Source organism: Pseudoliparis swirei, chromosome 2 (assembly GCF_029220125.1).
Source record: "Pseudoliparis swirei isolate HS2019 ecotype Mariana Trench chromosome 2, NWPU_hadal_v1, whole genome shotgun sequence".
In the NCBI taxonomy this organism is placed as follows: Eukaryota; Metazoa; Chordata; class Actinopteri; order Perciformes; family Liparidae; genus Pseudoliparis; species Pseudoliparis swirei.
Window position 1 is genome coordinate 9248343 of NC_079389.1, and position 16411 is coordinate 9264753.

The window sequence follows — 16411 nt, forward strand, 5'->3', positions numbered from 1 at the left end:
CTTCAACATCACTTTGCTTATCTGACCTGAGTTGTTGTTCACAGGCGGCCATGTGCTACGTGCATGTTGCAGCACTTGTGGCAGAATACCTGCGGCGAAAAGGTGCTTAAATCTTTTCTTTGTACTTGCATGTCACATCACAGCTCCATTGTGTGTATCCTGTGTCGTCTTTCTTGTTTGTGTTTGCCCAATGTGGTGGACTGTTGTGATGTTGTCTCGTCGTGTACTCTGCTCAGGTATGTTCAAGCAGGGGTGCTCAGCGTTCCGCGTCGTGACTCCCAACATTGACGAAGAGGCAGCGATGATGGAGGACGTTGGCATGCAGGACGTCCATTTCAATGAAGTATGTGACTGCGCCAACGGCCGTGCTGAGATTTGAACAAAGTAGCATGAATTCAGTCTCACGTCATTAGTTTGAATTGATTACGTTTAGAGTCTTAGATTTTAGTATTTTAATGAAGACGAGCTCCTGCACCCACTGAGGTTGAATGCACATTTTGTGAGTTGCTTTTAACCCTTGTGTTGCCTTCGGGTCATTTTGACCCGATTCAATATTTAACCCTCCTGTCGCCTTCGGGTCAATTTGACCCGATTCAATGTTTAATGTCGGTGTTCTTTCGGGAGTCAACAAACAAACATAAAGTACCTCACACTTAAACTTGGAAAACAATATTAATTCTAATAATTTTCTGGAGATTTTAATAGCTGGGGTCATATTGACCTCAAGGGTAAAATATGGTAGTAAATATAAAGGTAACAGGAGGGTTAAACATTGAATCGGGTCAAATTGACCCGAAGGCGACAGGAGGGTGAAACATTGAATCGGGTCAAATTGACCCGAAGGCAACACAAGGGTTAAACAAAAGCATCTACCAAAATGAATACAATGTAATATTTATGTATTGTCTGGGCATATTTAATTATGTTCATCCGTTGCAGGAAGACAACTTGTAATCTTAAACTCTCCAATATTCCAGTTTTTAAATATTGAATCATCATTTTAAGTAATGACTGTCTGGCTTTCTTCAGTATTCCAGAACAAATTCTGTAGCTGAAATATCATACAATAGATGCATTATGAGCATGCAGCACATTTTGTAATTTTGATATCAGACATTACAGAATAATTCTTTTAATAATAAACCTTTTTGGTAGAAGCATGTTGTATGACATGAAGAGTCTGAAATATGTTGTATCATAATTTAAAAAATAGATGTTTTCAATAGTATGACCACTAAAGAGGGAGAGTGACACACACTCATAGGTTACGACTTAAAGAGAAGGACTTCTACCTGCGTTCCACACTAGAATACAGGGATGTTTGTTTTTCTTCAGTTTTCTGTTGTCATCAAATTTGATTATGATAGATTCATCACATACTTATCTATTGTTCTCCCTCTCTTGTTCCCTCAGGACGTCCTAATGGAGCTTTTGGAGGAGTGTGCAGATGGACTGTGGAAAGCCGAGCGTTACGAGCTCATCTGTGACATCTACAAGCTCATCATCCCCATTTATGAGAAGCGGAGGGACTTTGAGGTACATTGAACTTCTTATCTTCCGACAACAAGTCCATCTAATTTAGCCCACATGTTGACATTATTTTTGGATAACTTTGCACAGAAACTGGCCCACCTGTACGACACGCTGCATCGTGCATACAGTAAAGTGACAGAGGTCATGCACACAGGCAAGAGGCTGCTGGGCACCTACTTCAGAGTGGCCTTCTTTGGCCAGGTACGTTTAACTGTGTTCTTTTTATTTTTTCAAAACAAACTTATTGTTTATTTGATATTTGACACTAACTGTATATCAAATGATTAACAATTGTATTTAACAAAGAAATATTGATGAATGTACAGTAATTCTCGGAGCATGGGGGCTGCTGGGGTGATTTTAATTGTATTACTTAAGAGCATGAACACATGCAGTGGCATTTTATGATCCACACTAACACCCGTCTCTGCTTTTTGTCCTCTTTGAAGGCAGCGGTAAGTTGTGCAGTAGACCTCGCTCGCCTTCCTGGGCAGCATACGTCTTTGTGTGGTGTCGGTGCTGCTTGCACTTCACGTTAACTCTGCTTTTTATTTACTCTTTTTGGAACGGTGTTGCATGGCACTCTTTCACCTGTCCACTCATTCCAGTGTTTCTGCTTTGGTGTCACAGATCTGACTTTGTAAGATTTAGTAGTCACCCTCATTTTTGACGTATCTTGTGAAATCATGTGTTGGGTGTGGTTACCTCTGCCTGTGTGCTTTAATAGAGATAAGCACTTCCATGTCTATTCCGACATGGTGGTCTAATCAGTGATGCAATAGTATACATTAGTGCGTGTTGAATTGATACTGTTTTGAGATAGTTCTCATGAAATAACACTGATTTGATTTTCTGCTGGCCACACCCCTGTAGCAGTACCACTTTACAGACTCAGAGGCTGAGGTAAATCAAGAGGAAGGCCAACGTTGCAGTGTTGTTCTCCTTGGCCAATGCATTGATTATCTCTACATCTGTGTACTCCTCCTCTGTGCCAGTGTTAGAGTTGTCCTAATCTGAGTAGGAAACCTCTGATGTACATAGCTTTACACATCTGTTAGTGGGACTTTTGAACATTTCCTTACAAGACAACAAGTACTCCCAGTGACACTGTGAAGTCTATTGAACTCGCACTGACACACAAAATTACTTTTTTGTCTGTCTCTATGCTCGGACATTAGATAGAGGGTTGTGTATTTGTGGAATCTGCCAAATCGTTCAGCCCAGCTAGGACTTAAAGAGTATTTTACCATTTAATGTCAACAAATTGTTGTAAACACTCCCACTCGCATCCCAGGTAAAGTTTAGTGTTGTAAAGTGACACTGTTTGCTCCTTTTATATCGTATTAGATAAAGATGCTGCTTGTTTCTATTCATTCTGGCTATGTTTTATCTCTTTTCTAGGGCTTCTTTGAAGATGAAGATGGTAAGGAGTACATCTACAAAGAACCCAAATTCACCCCTCTGTCCGAGATTTCTCAGAGGCTCCTTAAGCTGTACTCTGACAAGTTTGGACAGGAGAATGTGAAGATCATCCAGGACTCTGGGAGGGTAAGACTTCATGGATATTTAATTTGGGACAAGAATTGACCCAGAATTTTCCTTAAAAATGTTACTAATCTGTACTAATTACTTTCTGCAGATTAACCCCAAAGACCTGGACTCTAAGTATGCGTACATCCAAGTTACACATGTGACCCCTTACCTGGAGGAGAAGGAGCTGGTGGACAGGAAGACCGACTTTGAGAAGAGCCACAACATCCGTCGCTTTGTGTTTGAGATGCCGTTCACCATATCGGGCAAAAAGCAAGGCGGGGTGGAGGAGCAGTGCAAACGCAGGACAATACTAACCAGTAGGTAGCCCTACATACTGTTAGTGGGAGTGGTGCATAATGAAAGGCATACTATTCCAGGATTGCAGGGAAAATACTTTTAAAGAATGTAAATATTGGTGCAATACAGGCAGCGATATCCTGACTCATAGTCTCTAGTAGCTAGCTGATACTGCATTATTAAGGAGTTATTTCTTATGCACACACATCTTCTGCATCAAATGATGATTGCATGATTCCTCCCTAACGTTAGACCTCATCCTCTCATAGTCTGGATATTGACACACTATGTGGAAGGCTGTCACATGGGTATCTCTTGTTGAGGCATTGCATGACTCAGCAGAAAGGTCCTGGGCATAAATGGAAGATCTTGATTAGATTCTGAACATGTAAGCTGTTTGTCAAGGAACTTTCCTCCTCCTAATCACATTCATATTGTTTTACGGTGTAAAAGATCTAAAGTTCAACTTTGCATTCTTATCTTTATTGTCTGAGGGCTTCTAAAAGATGCACAATACACATGTGAGTGGATCCTGAGCTGTAAAACCCAGTTTATGAATCTTTTCTTCATGCAGGGCTCCAGACTTCGACCAAATGGTCGCATTTTGCGCCTAAAATTAGACACAGTGCGAGTAAATTTTTCATCAACTCGCGCATGCGCGACCAGGAAATTAGCAGATTTCTTTTTTTTGTTATGAAATATTTTTGTTGCTGACAAACTTGTTCTCCACTTCAGCCCACTATAGTTAGCGGTAATGCCTGAATGACTGGTTTGCTAACCGACATTAACTCCAGAAGAAGAAGAAAGGAGACGAAAACCGAAGCAGAAGGCTGGCCTGTGTGTGTGTGTGGGGGGGCTAATGTGTGAAAAGAGGCGCACCGCAGCGGAGGGCCGCAGAGTGAGAGGTCCACGAGGGGATCCTCACCACCGAGCGGCGTCCCCGTCCCCCGAGTTGAATCTCTGGGTCAACTCAGCCGACTCTCACATGTCTGCCCCTATACACTGTCGCTCACGGTAAACGCATTCGATCGGGAGCGCGCGAGGATTTTGATAAAGTTAGCGGAAGGATCTAAGTGACAACTTCCGGTTTTGCAAAGTTAGCGGAAAGAACCACGTGAAACAACATCCGTTTATCAAAATAAGATGTCGACAAATCATACACGAACATATAAAAGTAAACAATGAACTGATGTATCTTTATAGATCATTTCTGAGATTTAGCTTAAATTATGCTCACATTAAAACATTTTTACTGGACCAAGGAAGAGTTTATAAAAATTAGTCAGACTTTTGTATGTTAAACAAAGTCCTGTATATAGATTTCCCCAAGAGTTCCAGGAAATGAATAATGCAGATGTGTTGCATACATATCTGAAATCCCCTACAATAGCAATCAAACAATTTTAATGTATCAATTAGGACATTTTTCAAAGTAAAAGTCCTAAATGTTTAAAGAAATCTGTAATTTCTTTAATGTTTGAGTTGCTTTATATATGTATTTCCTCATAGTCCTAGGCAATAATGCTACACAATAAATAGAATGCTTCAATCGACTCGGTGATCGGTATTATCGGTGATCGGCAGATACTGATTTCAGTGATCGGTGATCGGCACCAAAAACCTGATCGGTGCATCTCTAATCATAACATCATCAAACCCTAGATGGTATTGAAAAGAGAACGTGCTGCATAGTAATATTTATTTTTGATTCCGTTTCCTAAAAGAAACTGCTTTCTATGAATGCATTCAATCAATGGGTGGGGGGGGGTGGTGAGTGTGCTCACCGCAGCGCGCATCACGGCAGAACTTCGATGTCGGTGCGCGCATCGCTCTGTCACGCGAGCCGAGAATTGTTGACGGGGGGGGGGTAGACGAAAATTACAGAGTGGCGGGTGGAGATTTCACCCTGTTATAATGGTAGGGGAAACACTGGAGTTGATAAGCGTGTCTTCTTGTCTGATCAATACACAACTGTGAGGTGCGTGAATGGACAGATATGCCAGCTGCTGATCACTCACTCAATAGCTCGACCTGCACGAATAGACGGTGCGCGCGCAGCGCGCAAACATTTTTTTTGGGGAGCACCGAAGACCCATTTTGACCCAGGAAAAACCCTGTGTGCGCCCCTAAATTTTCTGCTTGCGCCCCTAAAATTTTAAGTTAGGGGCCACTGTGCTCCTAGTAAAAAAAGTTAGTCTGGAGCCCTGTTCATGCATGTGCTTTTCTAAGAGGCCAGCTGTTCATCCTCCTCCTCCTCCTCTTCCTCTTCATGTTTCTGTCCCACAGCAACGCATTGCTTCCCCTACGTCAAGAAACGTATCGCGGTGATGTATCAGCACCACACTGACCTGAGCCCCATCGAGGTGGCCATCGACGAGATGAGCAAGAAGGTGGCCGAGATCCAACAGCTTTGCTCCTCCAGTGAGGTGGACATGATCCGTCTGCAGCTCAAGCTACAGGGCAGCATCAGCGTCCAGGTTCCTGCTTTGAATTGAGTTTACACACAGACTGGACATACCCAATGAAACGATCACAAACATGACACGGCTCCTACACCTTCCCTCAGGTGAATGCAGGACCTCTGGCGTATGCACGAGCTTTTCTCGACGACGCGAGCGCCAAGAAGAATCCTGATAACAAGGTCAAGCAGCTGAAAGAGGTCTTCAGGTGAGATGAGCTGCCAACAGCTGACAACGTGTACGTGCAAATCCATGTTATGTAATTCTCCTTTTAATACATGTTAACGATCTGCTTTTTGAGCAGGCATTTTGTGGAGGCATGTGGCCACGGTTTGGGTATCAATGAGCGGCTGATCAAAGAGGACCAGCAGGAGTATCAAGACGAGATGAAAGCCAGCTACAGAGACTTAGCCAAAGAGCTGTCCATCATCATGCATGAGCAAGTGAGTCCGGTATCAGTGTAATAACATTCTGCATTACTAATGTTACAACCGTTATCATGGTTTGTTGGTGGCATTCATTAAATGTTTGATAATGATTGATACCATGCTCTTTGATAACACTGTTCTCTGTTTCTCCCTTGTGCTGACATGAACAGATTATATGGTAATGCAAAAAGAACCAGTACGCAATAAAGACCCAGTTGTTAATTGTTGATGCAGCCAACCAAAAGGCTTCTGTCCATCAAATATTATCCAACATGTTAGTGCTTTAAGATGTTGCCTTGTCAAACCATTAGAACCCAGATGTGACGGGGATACTTCCAGGGAACAGAAAGCTGCTGAAGCTAAAGTCCATCCTGTGACCGTGAAAAAACCAGAATAGATTGGCATCGTTGTCTGATCGGATCCCTTTTATCTTTACATCCACTGCTAAACTTAAAACCCACAACTGTTCTCCCGCTCCACTGGATGTTCAGACAAGCAATCACTGACATGTCTTTTTTCTGCATGTGTGTAAAGTTTGTATGCATGTATGAACATAAAGGTTTGGATGTCTATGAACTGCATGTGTATATGTATGCACATGCATCTGAATGTATACATATACAAATATTTCTTATACTTTGAAGGATTTTCTTTAGGTTGTTCTGTTGCTTATTTGTGTTCTGTATCTAATAATCTTCATGAAAGGGGTTCTGAGCACCTTAAAAGTCTTACGTTTTGGAAAATATGAATATTTGCTTTCTTGCTGAGAGTTAGATGTGAAGATTGATACTACTGTCACTTCTATAGTAAATATATACATCTAGAGACGGTACAGGAAGGTCACCAAAGTACACACTAGTCTCAATTTGACAAGACTCATATTTTCTGATCAGTCTGACATTATGATGTAATTTTTTAGAGCGTTAAATTAGGAGAAAACTTTCTTTGTGTGAGGCTTTTTCCGTCTCCGCCACAGACTCACTACTAACGTACATGAAAACCATAGGTCATCATGCATTTATTAGTATGGCTGTTAGCTGTGTACACGTGTGTGTGTGTGTGTGTGTGTGCGTGCGTGTGGTATCGATCTTCTCATTTAACTCCCAGCAAGAAATGGTCTCCCTATAAATACGGGCTTCACTTGGCGGTAATTAAGGTCCTAAGTAATCAGAGATGGGATTGTAAACGGTTGTGAATATCTTTCTTCTTTGCTTCCAGATCAGTCCTGTGGAAGATGGCATGAAGAGCGTTCATCCAGACTCGCTTCAAATCTTTAACGCCATCAGCGGCACGCCAACCAGCGCCACCATCCACGGCATCCCCAGCTCTTCCTCTGTGGTATGATGCTTGCAGGGGTCAGTTAGCCTTGAACTCGCCGCCCTCTGTACTCGCCATCCAGGCATGTCGGTGAAGCCATATTGTCGGAAATGAACACAAACCTGCTTCTTTAAAGTCTGCTCAAAAGAAAACTGACGAAAGCGCAGACGACTCTGACCACCTCTCACCTTTCTCAGTGAACAATGACCCAGCCACTGGACCTATTTAATGTTTACACGGCATGGGAACTGTTGGATGCGTGACAGTACCGAGGTGCATCCTGGGATCAGAGAGAGCATCATGCAGGAGAGATGACAGACTTTGGCCAGATCTAATGCGTCACCTGTTTCTACCTTAAAAGACGGCTTCTCCATGGACACTCTCGGGACCTTTAATATGCACGCCATTACATTACACCACCACCTTCCCAACAGCCCTTTTTTTTATTTTGATGTTTCATTGTGTTTTTGTATGTACAGTATTCCACTTTTTTAAGCCACTGTGTTGATGTCTCGATGAACAGCATCTGCTCCATACGTCTCCCTGTACATTATATTTCTACTAAATGGCATCCCATGACTCATGTTAGCATTCACCCATAAATCACTTCAATGTCTTAGATCGTTTTTAAATATTTAAAGCCATTGCATACAAACAAAATGTATATTCCAAGTTGTTTATTAATGTATATAAAAAAAGGAGTGTGTGCAATATTTGCAAAGTATCTTGCTGTATGGGGCTCATACACTGTAAAGATGATGTTCACCTTCTTGCCAAAGCGATGAGGTGTCGAACCAAACACTACGCCTACTGTGGATGTAATATGAAGCTTTTACCATCTTGGTGTTTATTGAAATTGTTTTATATTTAGGCAGCAAGTTTTTGTTAAAGTTTTTTTTATTTAACACAAAGTCACTATTCTGCTGTAAACAGATGTTCCCTAATGCTTATCTTTTAATTAAAACACACTCATTTCTCTGCATCTTTTTTTTACTCCACTTTTATTCAAGTTTATTCTCGTGTTTATTCTTACATTTAGTTTGGTTGTGGAGTTCTCTAACACTAATGCTTTTTACGAGGCGTTTGCGACTGAACATAGCCAATGCCGTATCGCCTGTAGCTCATGTACCCTCCCATCATAAAAGCGACGCAGTCAGCAGCGTGGAGGACAGATCAAAGTGCTAATAAGAAGCAATAATACGGAAACACTCCGACAGTGAAAGATAAATGATCAACTGCTCAGGCAGCAGCTTCACTCAAACAGCATGGCAGGTCAGTGGGAAAACATTGCTTTTTATGTGTTCTCATTTAAATCTGAAGCAAATATTTCAAAGCAGAAAGTTCAGATGCCTGAAAGAAAAGTCGGACCAAACATTGGGAGAATGATTTTAGTTGTTAAATGGAGGTAATCTGTGGGCGACTGCATTTCTCTCTTTATGAAACGCAGCGCTGAATTCTTTGTGTGTGCAGATAACGAGGATCCCAAGAAAAGGAAGGAGAGCAAAGGGACGGTAATGCACTTCATGAATTTGATTCATTGGATGATCATGCCGTTTTGTCTTAGAACTGCTCAGTGAGACTAAATAATCCATCGGGTTCACAAAGTAATCATCTCAATGTATTTCTCTTATAAGTTACTGAATACCAACACTACTTTCAATTTGTTATGTTATTGTATTACTTTAGTTTTCCCATTGCATGCTATGTTATACCTGCATTATTTTCACATGTACTTTCACTTTTTCTTTTTTATTTTAAAGCCTTTTTTTAAACTGATGGAAAATGATGTTCCACCTGATGATCAAATAATGCATTATTACATGACAGGGACCATTCTGTTTCATAAGCACTTTTAATTTGGATACACATAGTACATTTTGTTTCCTTGAATATGATCTCATAACTTTCTCCACTGCTGCTGTTTGTTCATCCATCAGAGCAAAGAGTTGTTCGGTTACCCGCTCAGCATCTTCTTCATAGTTGTGAATGAGTTCTGCGAGAGGTTCTCCTACTATGGCATGCGAGGTGAGAACACAGAGTTGTGTAACGTTGACCATGTGATGTATTTTTGTAACCATGACGATAAAAGTCATTACATTTTTTCCATGGTTTTGCAAAACACACACATTTAGTTGTCATCTGTTGAATATTTACAGTGGTGAAAAGGAACTAAGTAAGTTAAGTTTTTTGAAGTACAATTTGAAGAAGCTGACTTGTATGTCTACTTAATTTGGGTAATTAAATGTTTTTCTACCTAGGCATATATTGTACTTTCTACTCCACTATATTTACTTTGTAGATTCAAAGCTACATTCTGATTTAATAAGACGTTGCACAACATGACCAAACATTTCCAGGCTGCTTTTCGATTGATGATGATATCCTGTCGAAGAAGAAGAAGAAGAAGCTAAGGTCTCCTCTGCCTGTTCACAGCGGTCCTGGTGCTGTACTTCAAGTACTTCTTGCGCTGGGACGATGACTTGGCCACCTCCATCTACCATGTCTTCGTGGCGCTCTGCTACCTGACCCCCATCCTCGGGGCCATTGTGGCTGACTCCTGGCTGGGAAAGTTTAAGTGAGTTTCATTATTTTGTCATTAAACATATGCAAGTAGTTAGATGATGATTATCTCTCAGTGGTGGATATACAAGAAGGCCCACTGTACATACTCAGGGAACGTTTTACTGTTTATGAAACACACCATTTATTATTGATGCCTCTGTATGACCTACATAAGTAAACAAGACCACCAGCGAGAAGGTCTCTATATAAGTGTCTGCTGCTCCGCTGGCCGCTGATGAGAGCCAACACCCTGCTGCTGGAAGCCGAGGCAGCATTGTTGAGTCCACTGCAGGGAAGGAAAGCATCGGAGAATTAGAATAAGGCCCGAAGCACATTGTCAGACCCTGCTGCAGTGAAATGGCAAATTTTCCAAATAATATCCGGCGTACGGTGACACTACCATTTATGTCCACAGGGACTGCCAAAATCAGCACAAAATAATTTTAAGAAGACAACATTTGTCGTGGCTTTAAAGCCATCGTTTAACCTCAGAAGGAAATGTTTGCTACATTTGTACAGATAGTTCTTTTTTACCTTTTAGATGCATATATTAACATTAAAAGCCATATGATAAGACACAATTATAGTAGTTCTTACGCCGCTGCTATCTCTTTCCTTCTTCGTATTACAGGACGATCATCTACTTGTCCATTGTCTATGCGATTGGCCAGGTTACGATGGCTATCAGTGCAATCCATGACATCACTGACACGAACAAAGACGGGACACCGGACAACATGACCTTTCATGTGTGGGTTTCTATTTTACTACACAAATAATGGAGTCCAGGTTGTGAGCTGTTGGCAGACAGTACCCTGCTCATGCACATGTTCCTCTTCACATTTAGCGTGTTGTCCATGGTGGGTCTCCTACTCATTGCTCTGGGCACTGGCGGCATCAAACCTTGTGTTGCTGCCTTTGGTGGAGATCAATTTGGTGAACATCAGGTGAGAATTGTCTTCTTCTATAATATTACATTTTTGGTAGTGACCATCACATTGCTCTTTATTGCCATTCAAATTCAGCAAAATGATTAATCCTAATTCAGTGGAGTACTCTTTAAAGGAATTGAAGTACATGGATGAATGTACCAAATTCATCGCAATCCATTCAAAATGTGTCAAGACACTTCACTCCAGATCACACATCTTAACCTCATGGTGGCACGAGAGGAAAAGTCAGCAAATCACCTGTGTGTTCATCCTCTGGAGACCATGAATGTATACACATATTTATATGACAAACAATACTACTAATAAGAATGTTTGTTACTTGAGTCTTGACCAAAGTGGTGAGCTGACACACTGACATTGCTATTCCCATGTTGCTAGCACAGCTAAACATATAATTTGGTTGGAACATTCAATATAATAAACAAAGATATTAATCTCTTTTTATCTGTTTACACATTATATTCCACGCTAAAGAATGCAACCAAAGGTCATTCTCTGTATTTCTCTGTGCAGGAAAAGAAAAGGAGAACTTTCTTCTCTGTGTTCTACCTGTGCATCAATGGTGGGAGTCTCTTGTCAACTATTATCACTCCAATCCTGAGAGGTAGATATGAACAAGACATACAGTTTATGACATAGCCATGCTATAAGCAAGTAATAACAGTCCTTGGTAGGCCTCAGACTTTAAACTGTAATGGCAGTTGTTTGTCTCAATCTGCAGCTCAGGAGTGCGGCATCTACACTAAGCAGAAGTGTTATTCTCTGGCCTTCGGTGTCCCTGCAGCACTAATGGTGATTGCACTTGGTATGTCTAAATAAGTTGGAGACTATAACGCAGAAATGTAAATATTTGGTACATATACTGGACACTGATGCTGATGTTGTGCCTGTGATGCCCCTCACAGTGGTGTTTATTGTTGGAAGTGGAATGTACTACAAAGCTGAACCCCAGGGAAACATCATGCATGATGTGTGTAAATGTATTGGGGTGAGTCTAGTTTGCACCATTTGCATCTACACATTCTGCTTTAATGTATTCCAACAGGTGATCGATGTGTTTCTAAAAACATATTTTATCCTTCACTTTGTTCGTCAGTTTGCCATTAAAAACCGCTTCAGGCACAGAAGCAGTCAATACCCAAAGAGACAGCACTGGATGGACTGGGCAGAAGACAAATATGCTGTAAGTTTCACTTTGTTTATTTCTCTCAGGTTTCAAACAAAGTGTTTCATCCGTGGAATGACAGCGGTGGATTTTCTGTCTGTGTTGTAGAAACTCCTCATTGCTCAAATCAAAATGGTACTGAAGGTCCTCTTTTTATACATCCCACTCCCGATGTTCTGGACCCTGTTTGACCAAAAGGTATTTAAAAGTTACTCGTACCGTAGAAATGCAACATCACTGGTCGACAGAGGAAGCTGTGCTTTACTCTGCCTCTCTATGAAAGGGTTCTAGATGGACTCTGCAAGCCACCACCATGAATGGGAACTTTGTAAGTTTGAAAATAAAACCAACGATGAATATATTTGAATTATCCAAATTATTGAACAATGTGTTCATGTTTTAATAACATCTTTGTGTCTGCAGGGGCTACTTGTTATACAGCCTGATCAGATGCAGGTGAGTTAAAATAATTCGATTTTATTTTAGATAAAATGTATGTATTTGAGAAAATTCTCACTGTGCAATTGATGTTTTTGAAGACTGTAAACCCCATCCTGATCCTGACGCTGGTGCCTATCATGGACAGCTTAATCTACCCTCTGATCAAAAAGTGTGGCCTGAACTTTACGTAAGTACTGCTGGAACTTAGTGACACAGCTTTGGGGCTTATAGAATACCTGGCATTGGCCCCTTATTTGGTTATTAAATTACTTGCAAAACTGTAAAGATGAAATCAGTCTCACAGCTCATCTAAAGCTCACTGATTAACATATAATATCTCCTTTGTGCACCGTTTTAGAGGGGGTTATGTGCTGGACTATTTCTTTGCCTTGAGTGGTATCTTCATTGTATCCTGCCTAACTGTTCCATAAACCTGCTGTCAAGCTACAATGTATTATTCTGTAAATTATTATAGTGGGCTTTAAAGTGGTTGGATTTTGTTAACATGTAATAGACTCAGGCTTGTTTTTTTCCCATCTTTATGATATTAAAGTTATAATATTTAAAAATAGACATTTTGTGATGTAATTCTATCGCATTTTGTAAAATTCTGTAACAGGATTTAATGTTGATTCAACAGATCTCTGAAAAGAATGACAGTGGGGATGATGATGGCAGCTATAGCTTTTATCTGCGCTGCTTTGGTTCAGATTGAAATTGATGTAAGTAGCAAGTTGTGTTCAGCTCCTCACACACTGTAAAATGCACATCATTTCAAGGAATAATACATTTTAAAACTCCATCAAATTTCAGAAAACCTTACCCACCTTCCCATCAGCCGTTCAAAGTCAGTTGAAATTACTTAACATGGGCAGTGATCCAGTGACGGTTAAGCTGCCTGGCGTCGATCCTCTTGTCCTTCCTGCAGCTCAGGTATGTCTTCATACAATCATACAAAAGTTTTACAATTTGGATTACTACGTTTAAAATTCTGTTGCATGCGAGCCAAAACACCACTGTCTATGTGCACACATTCGTAGCCCATCGATTGGGCTAGGAATGATTCAACTCTTCTTTTTATTTATTTATTTATTGCAGGCCAGTGAGGAATTCTTCACATTTGATACAGAAATAATCAGCATTTTAATTGGCAGCACTGAAGTTGTGAAAAATATTTCCTTGGCCAAAGAAAAGCGGCAAACGCTTCTCATGACCTCAAACATCAACGCCAACTGGATGTTGGTGAGTGAGAAGTAAAAAATAATATCAATAAAGACACACAATAGGCCATTTACGTTAACATTAATATTTATTTTCTCAGACTAATGATCTGACAGCCAAACCACAAGAAGGCAACAATGCAGTCCGGTAAGTTGATTTACAAATAATTTAACGGGTAACAAATATGTGAATAATTGACCGATAGGTACAAATTATGAAAATCACACAGTTGTAGTCCTCTTCTTTGTCTGCAGATTAAAGAGATTAAATATGTTGGTTTTACTGAATATTTTTACATTTTCTGTCTTCATATTTCAGATTCATAAATGGAATGAATACAACCGTAAATGTGTCGCTTCCTGCAGCTGACTTTGGAGTCATTGAGTCATTGTATTATTCCAACTACTCCCTAGTAAAAAATGGAAAGTAAGGATTTTTCAAAAATCAATACTGTTTTTATACTAGAATCATTATTTTATGCAAATACTAATTTTCTTTTCTAACGATCAGGTCCGTCTTCAGCATACGGAGCGGTTCAGAGTCGTGTGAATACAGCAGGGACTTTGGATTTGGAAGTTCATACACCTTCTTTATACCCAGCACGTTGGTCATTGGACCAAATGTACGTTTAAAAAAAATCTCTTTTAGGAAAATATTAAGCCTTTATAAAAAAAAAGAAACAACATTTTTTGTGACCTGTTTTTAAAGATGTACATCTTAAGAAAGCACAGAGGGGGTGTCACAGACATGGTTGGGAGGTTTAGATTAATGCATTTTTTATTTGGTTCTTTTCATAGGATTTTCTTGATTATACAAAAATAGAGAGTGAGCTCACTTTATGTTAACATAAAGTCATTTTTATGCTCAAAATCCATCCGGTGACCTTCTTTTCAGTCACACGTTGAGAAACACCGTTCCGAAACTGAACTGTTGTGATTATTTGTTTCAGTGTCAGGAGTCTATCACTGTGGCAGAAGACATCAAGCCCAACTCGGTTCACATGGCTCTCCAGATTCCTCAGTACTTCTTCATAACTATTGGTGAAGTAATGTTTTCTATTACTGGTCTGGAGTTCTCCTACTCACAGGTAAAAATATATACGCATTTTCACACGAAAATGATGACATTGGATTATGTTTGTCTTTAATAATAGTTCTGTTTTCTTTGTTTTGGGCTAAAGTAATCTTTTGTGTATTCAAGGCGCCTAGTAATATGAAAGCGGTGCTGCAAGCAGGCTGGTTGCTGACTGTTGCTGTCGGCAACTTTATTGTTCTGATAGTGGCTGAACTTGCCAAGCTTCCCAAACAGGTAAAACAAACAACAACTAAACAAACAAAAGAAAAGATTAATTAAACTTATAACTAAATCTTAGAGATGCAAAGTGACAACATATCTTGAGTGGAAATGTGTGATGTGGTTTTGTGAGGCCATGACACTGATGAGACAATAATACCACGTTTGTCCTTCTGTCTTTCTCTTTCAAAGTGGGCAGAGTACGTCCTGTTTGCCTCTCTCTTGGTTGTAGTGTGTTTTATCTTCTCCATTATGGCGCATTTCTACACCTACATGGACCCTGCAGAAATTGAGGCCCAGTTCACTAAGAAGGTTGATGAAGATGATGAGGATGATAAACACCAGCTACAGAAGGAGCAGCTCGAGATGGTCAAGAAACACTCAACTCACGAAGATGAAGATGATACAGCCAAACGGACCAGAATGTGAACGCTCATATCTGATGTCTAACATCGACACAGGGTAGAATATACTTTCATGCTGTGTGTGTGCGTGTATGTGTGTGCGCGCGCGAGCGAGTATCTTGAGTAAAGCACACAACAAATTCATAGAATGTTATCTATGGTATTATAAAAAGCGATAAACCATTTATACATCATTGGATTTAATTGCTATATTTATGTCCATGTTATGTTTAAGTACACAATAAAAAATTATTATGTTTGAGGTTTTTTTCCAATCACAATGCTAATCTTGAGATATTTTGCCAAAGGTCACTGAGCATGTCATTCTTATTCATGGCGCTCCTCCAACCTGATATCAAATCTCCTAAATATACTCGAGGGAATGCATTGCATCCTGACAGGCCATAAACGGAGCTGTGAGCTCCTAAACTGCTCAAAAAGAAGCTGGATTCATTATTTGAGTGTGAAAGTTCTATACGTCACTTTGGAAAATGAGGTATCACAAAATAATCCGAACTCAAGATCAATTTAACAGATTGTTCTGTATCTTTCAATTGTATGATCTCAGAATAAAAATCCCCAAAAAAGGGAAATAGTTTATGTTGACTATAAGTTCCTGTGATGTTATCTTTGTAATCCTTTGTTAAAAGTAACACATATCCAGCAACGCATTCTCCCGTTTATTAGATATTTTTCAGCAGACATGTCATGCAGGAAAAGCACCGACAACATGAATGATGGCTTTGTTCTAGTCAGCCATGACAGTGGGACAGTGAACCAGCATGCACAACCAGTATCCTTCTGT

General features: G+C 40.2%; 2 protein-coding genes across 3 annotated transcripts in view; both read left to right on the forward strand.

Annotated features, from left to right (window-relative positions):
* The window catches only part of zmp:0000001200 (dedicator of cytokinesis protein 9), a 75224-nt gene extending 66675 nt beyond the window's left edge, over window positions 1-8549 (forward strand). For both annotated transcript variants that reach the window (XM_056439279.1, XM_056439295.1), the window contains exons 44-53: window positions 45-102; window positions 237-343; window positions 1414-1536; window positions 1621-1734; window positions 2935-3081; window positions 3173-3383; window positions 5650-5840; window positions 5930-6030; window positions 6127-6265; window positions 7469-8549. In XM_056439279.1, the coding sequence (XP_056295254.1) occupies window positions 45-102; window positions 237-343; window positions 1414-1536; window positions 1621-1734; window positions 2935-3081; window positions 3173-3383; window positions 5650-5840; window positions 5930-6030; window positions 6127-6265; window positions 7469-7594 (1317 nt within the window). In that variant the 3' untranslated portion in view covers window positions 7595-8549. The remainder of the gene's footprint in view (window positions 1-44; window positions 103-236; window positions 344-1413; window positions 1537-1620; window positions 1735-2934; window positions 3082-3172; window positions 3384-5649; window positions 5841-5929; window positions 6031-6126; window positions 6266-7468) is intronic.
* Window positions 8550-8648: 99 nt separating this feature from the next.
* slc15a1a (solute carrier family 15 member 1a) lies at window positions 8649-15868 on the forward strand. Its single transcript, XM_056439306.1, has 22 exons — window positions 8649-9078; window positions 9505-9592; window positions 10001-10142; window positions 10761-10880; window positions 10977-11076; window positions 11596-11686; window positions 11804-11887; window positions 11988-12070; window positions 12179-12265; window positions 12356-12445; window positions 12531-12575; window positions 12671-12703; window positions 12787-12875; window positions 13329-13410; window positions 13502-13621; window positions 13787-13930; window positions 14010-14056; window positions 14228-14335; window positions 14420-14531; window positions 14859-14996; window positions 15110-15217; window positions 15395-15868. Exons 1-22 carry the CDS (start codon window positions 9004-9006, stop codon window positions 15629-15631), a joined length of 2223 nt encoding a protein of 740 aa, XP_056295281.1. The 5' UTR covers window positions 8649-9003; the 3' UTR covers window positions 15632-15868.
* Window positions 15869-16411: the final 543 nt, after the last annotated feature.

Coding starts and splice junctions, on each gene's coding strand:
- slc15a1a (XM_056439306.1), top strand. CDS start 9,004: ATGAAACGCAGCGCTGAATTCTTTGTGTGTGCAGATAACGAGGATCCC. Junction 12,576..12,670: donor CCACCATGAATGGGAACTTT/GTAAGTTTGAAA, acceptor TTGTGTCTGCAG/GGGCTACTTGTTATACAGCC. Junction 14,532..14,858: donor CGTTGGTCATTGGACCAAAT/GTACGTTTAAAA, acceptor TATTTGTTTCAG/TGTCAGGAGTCTATCACTGT.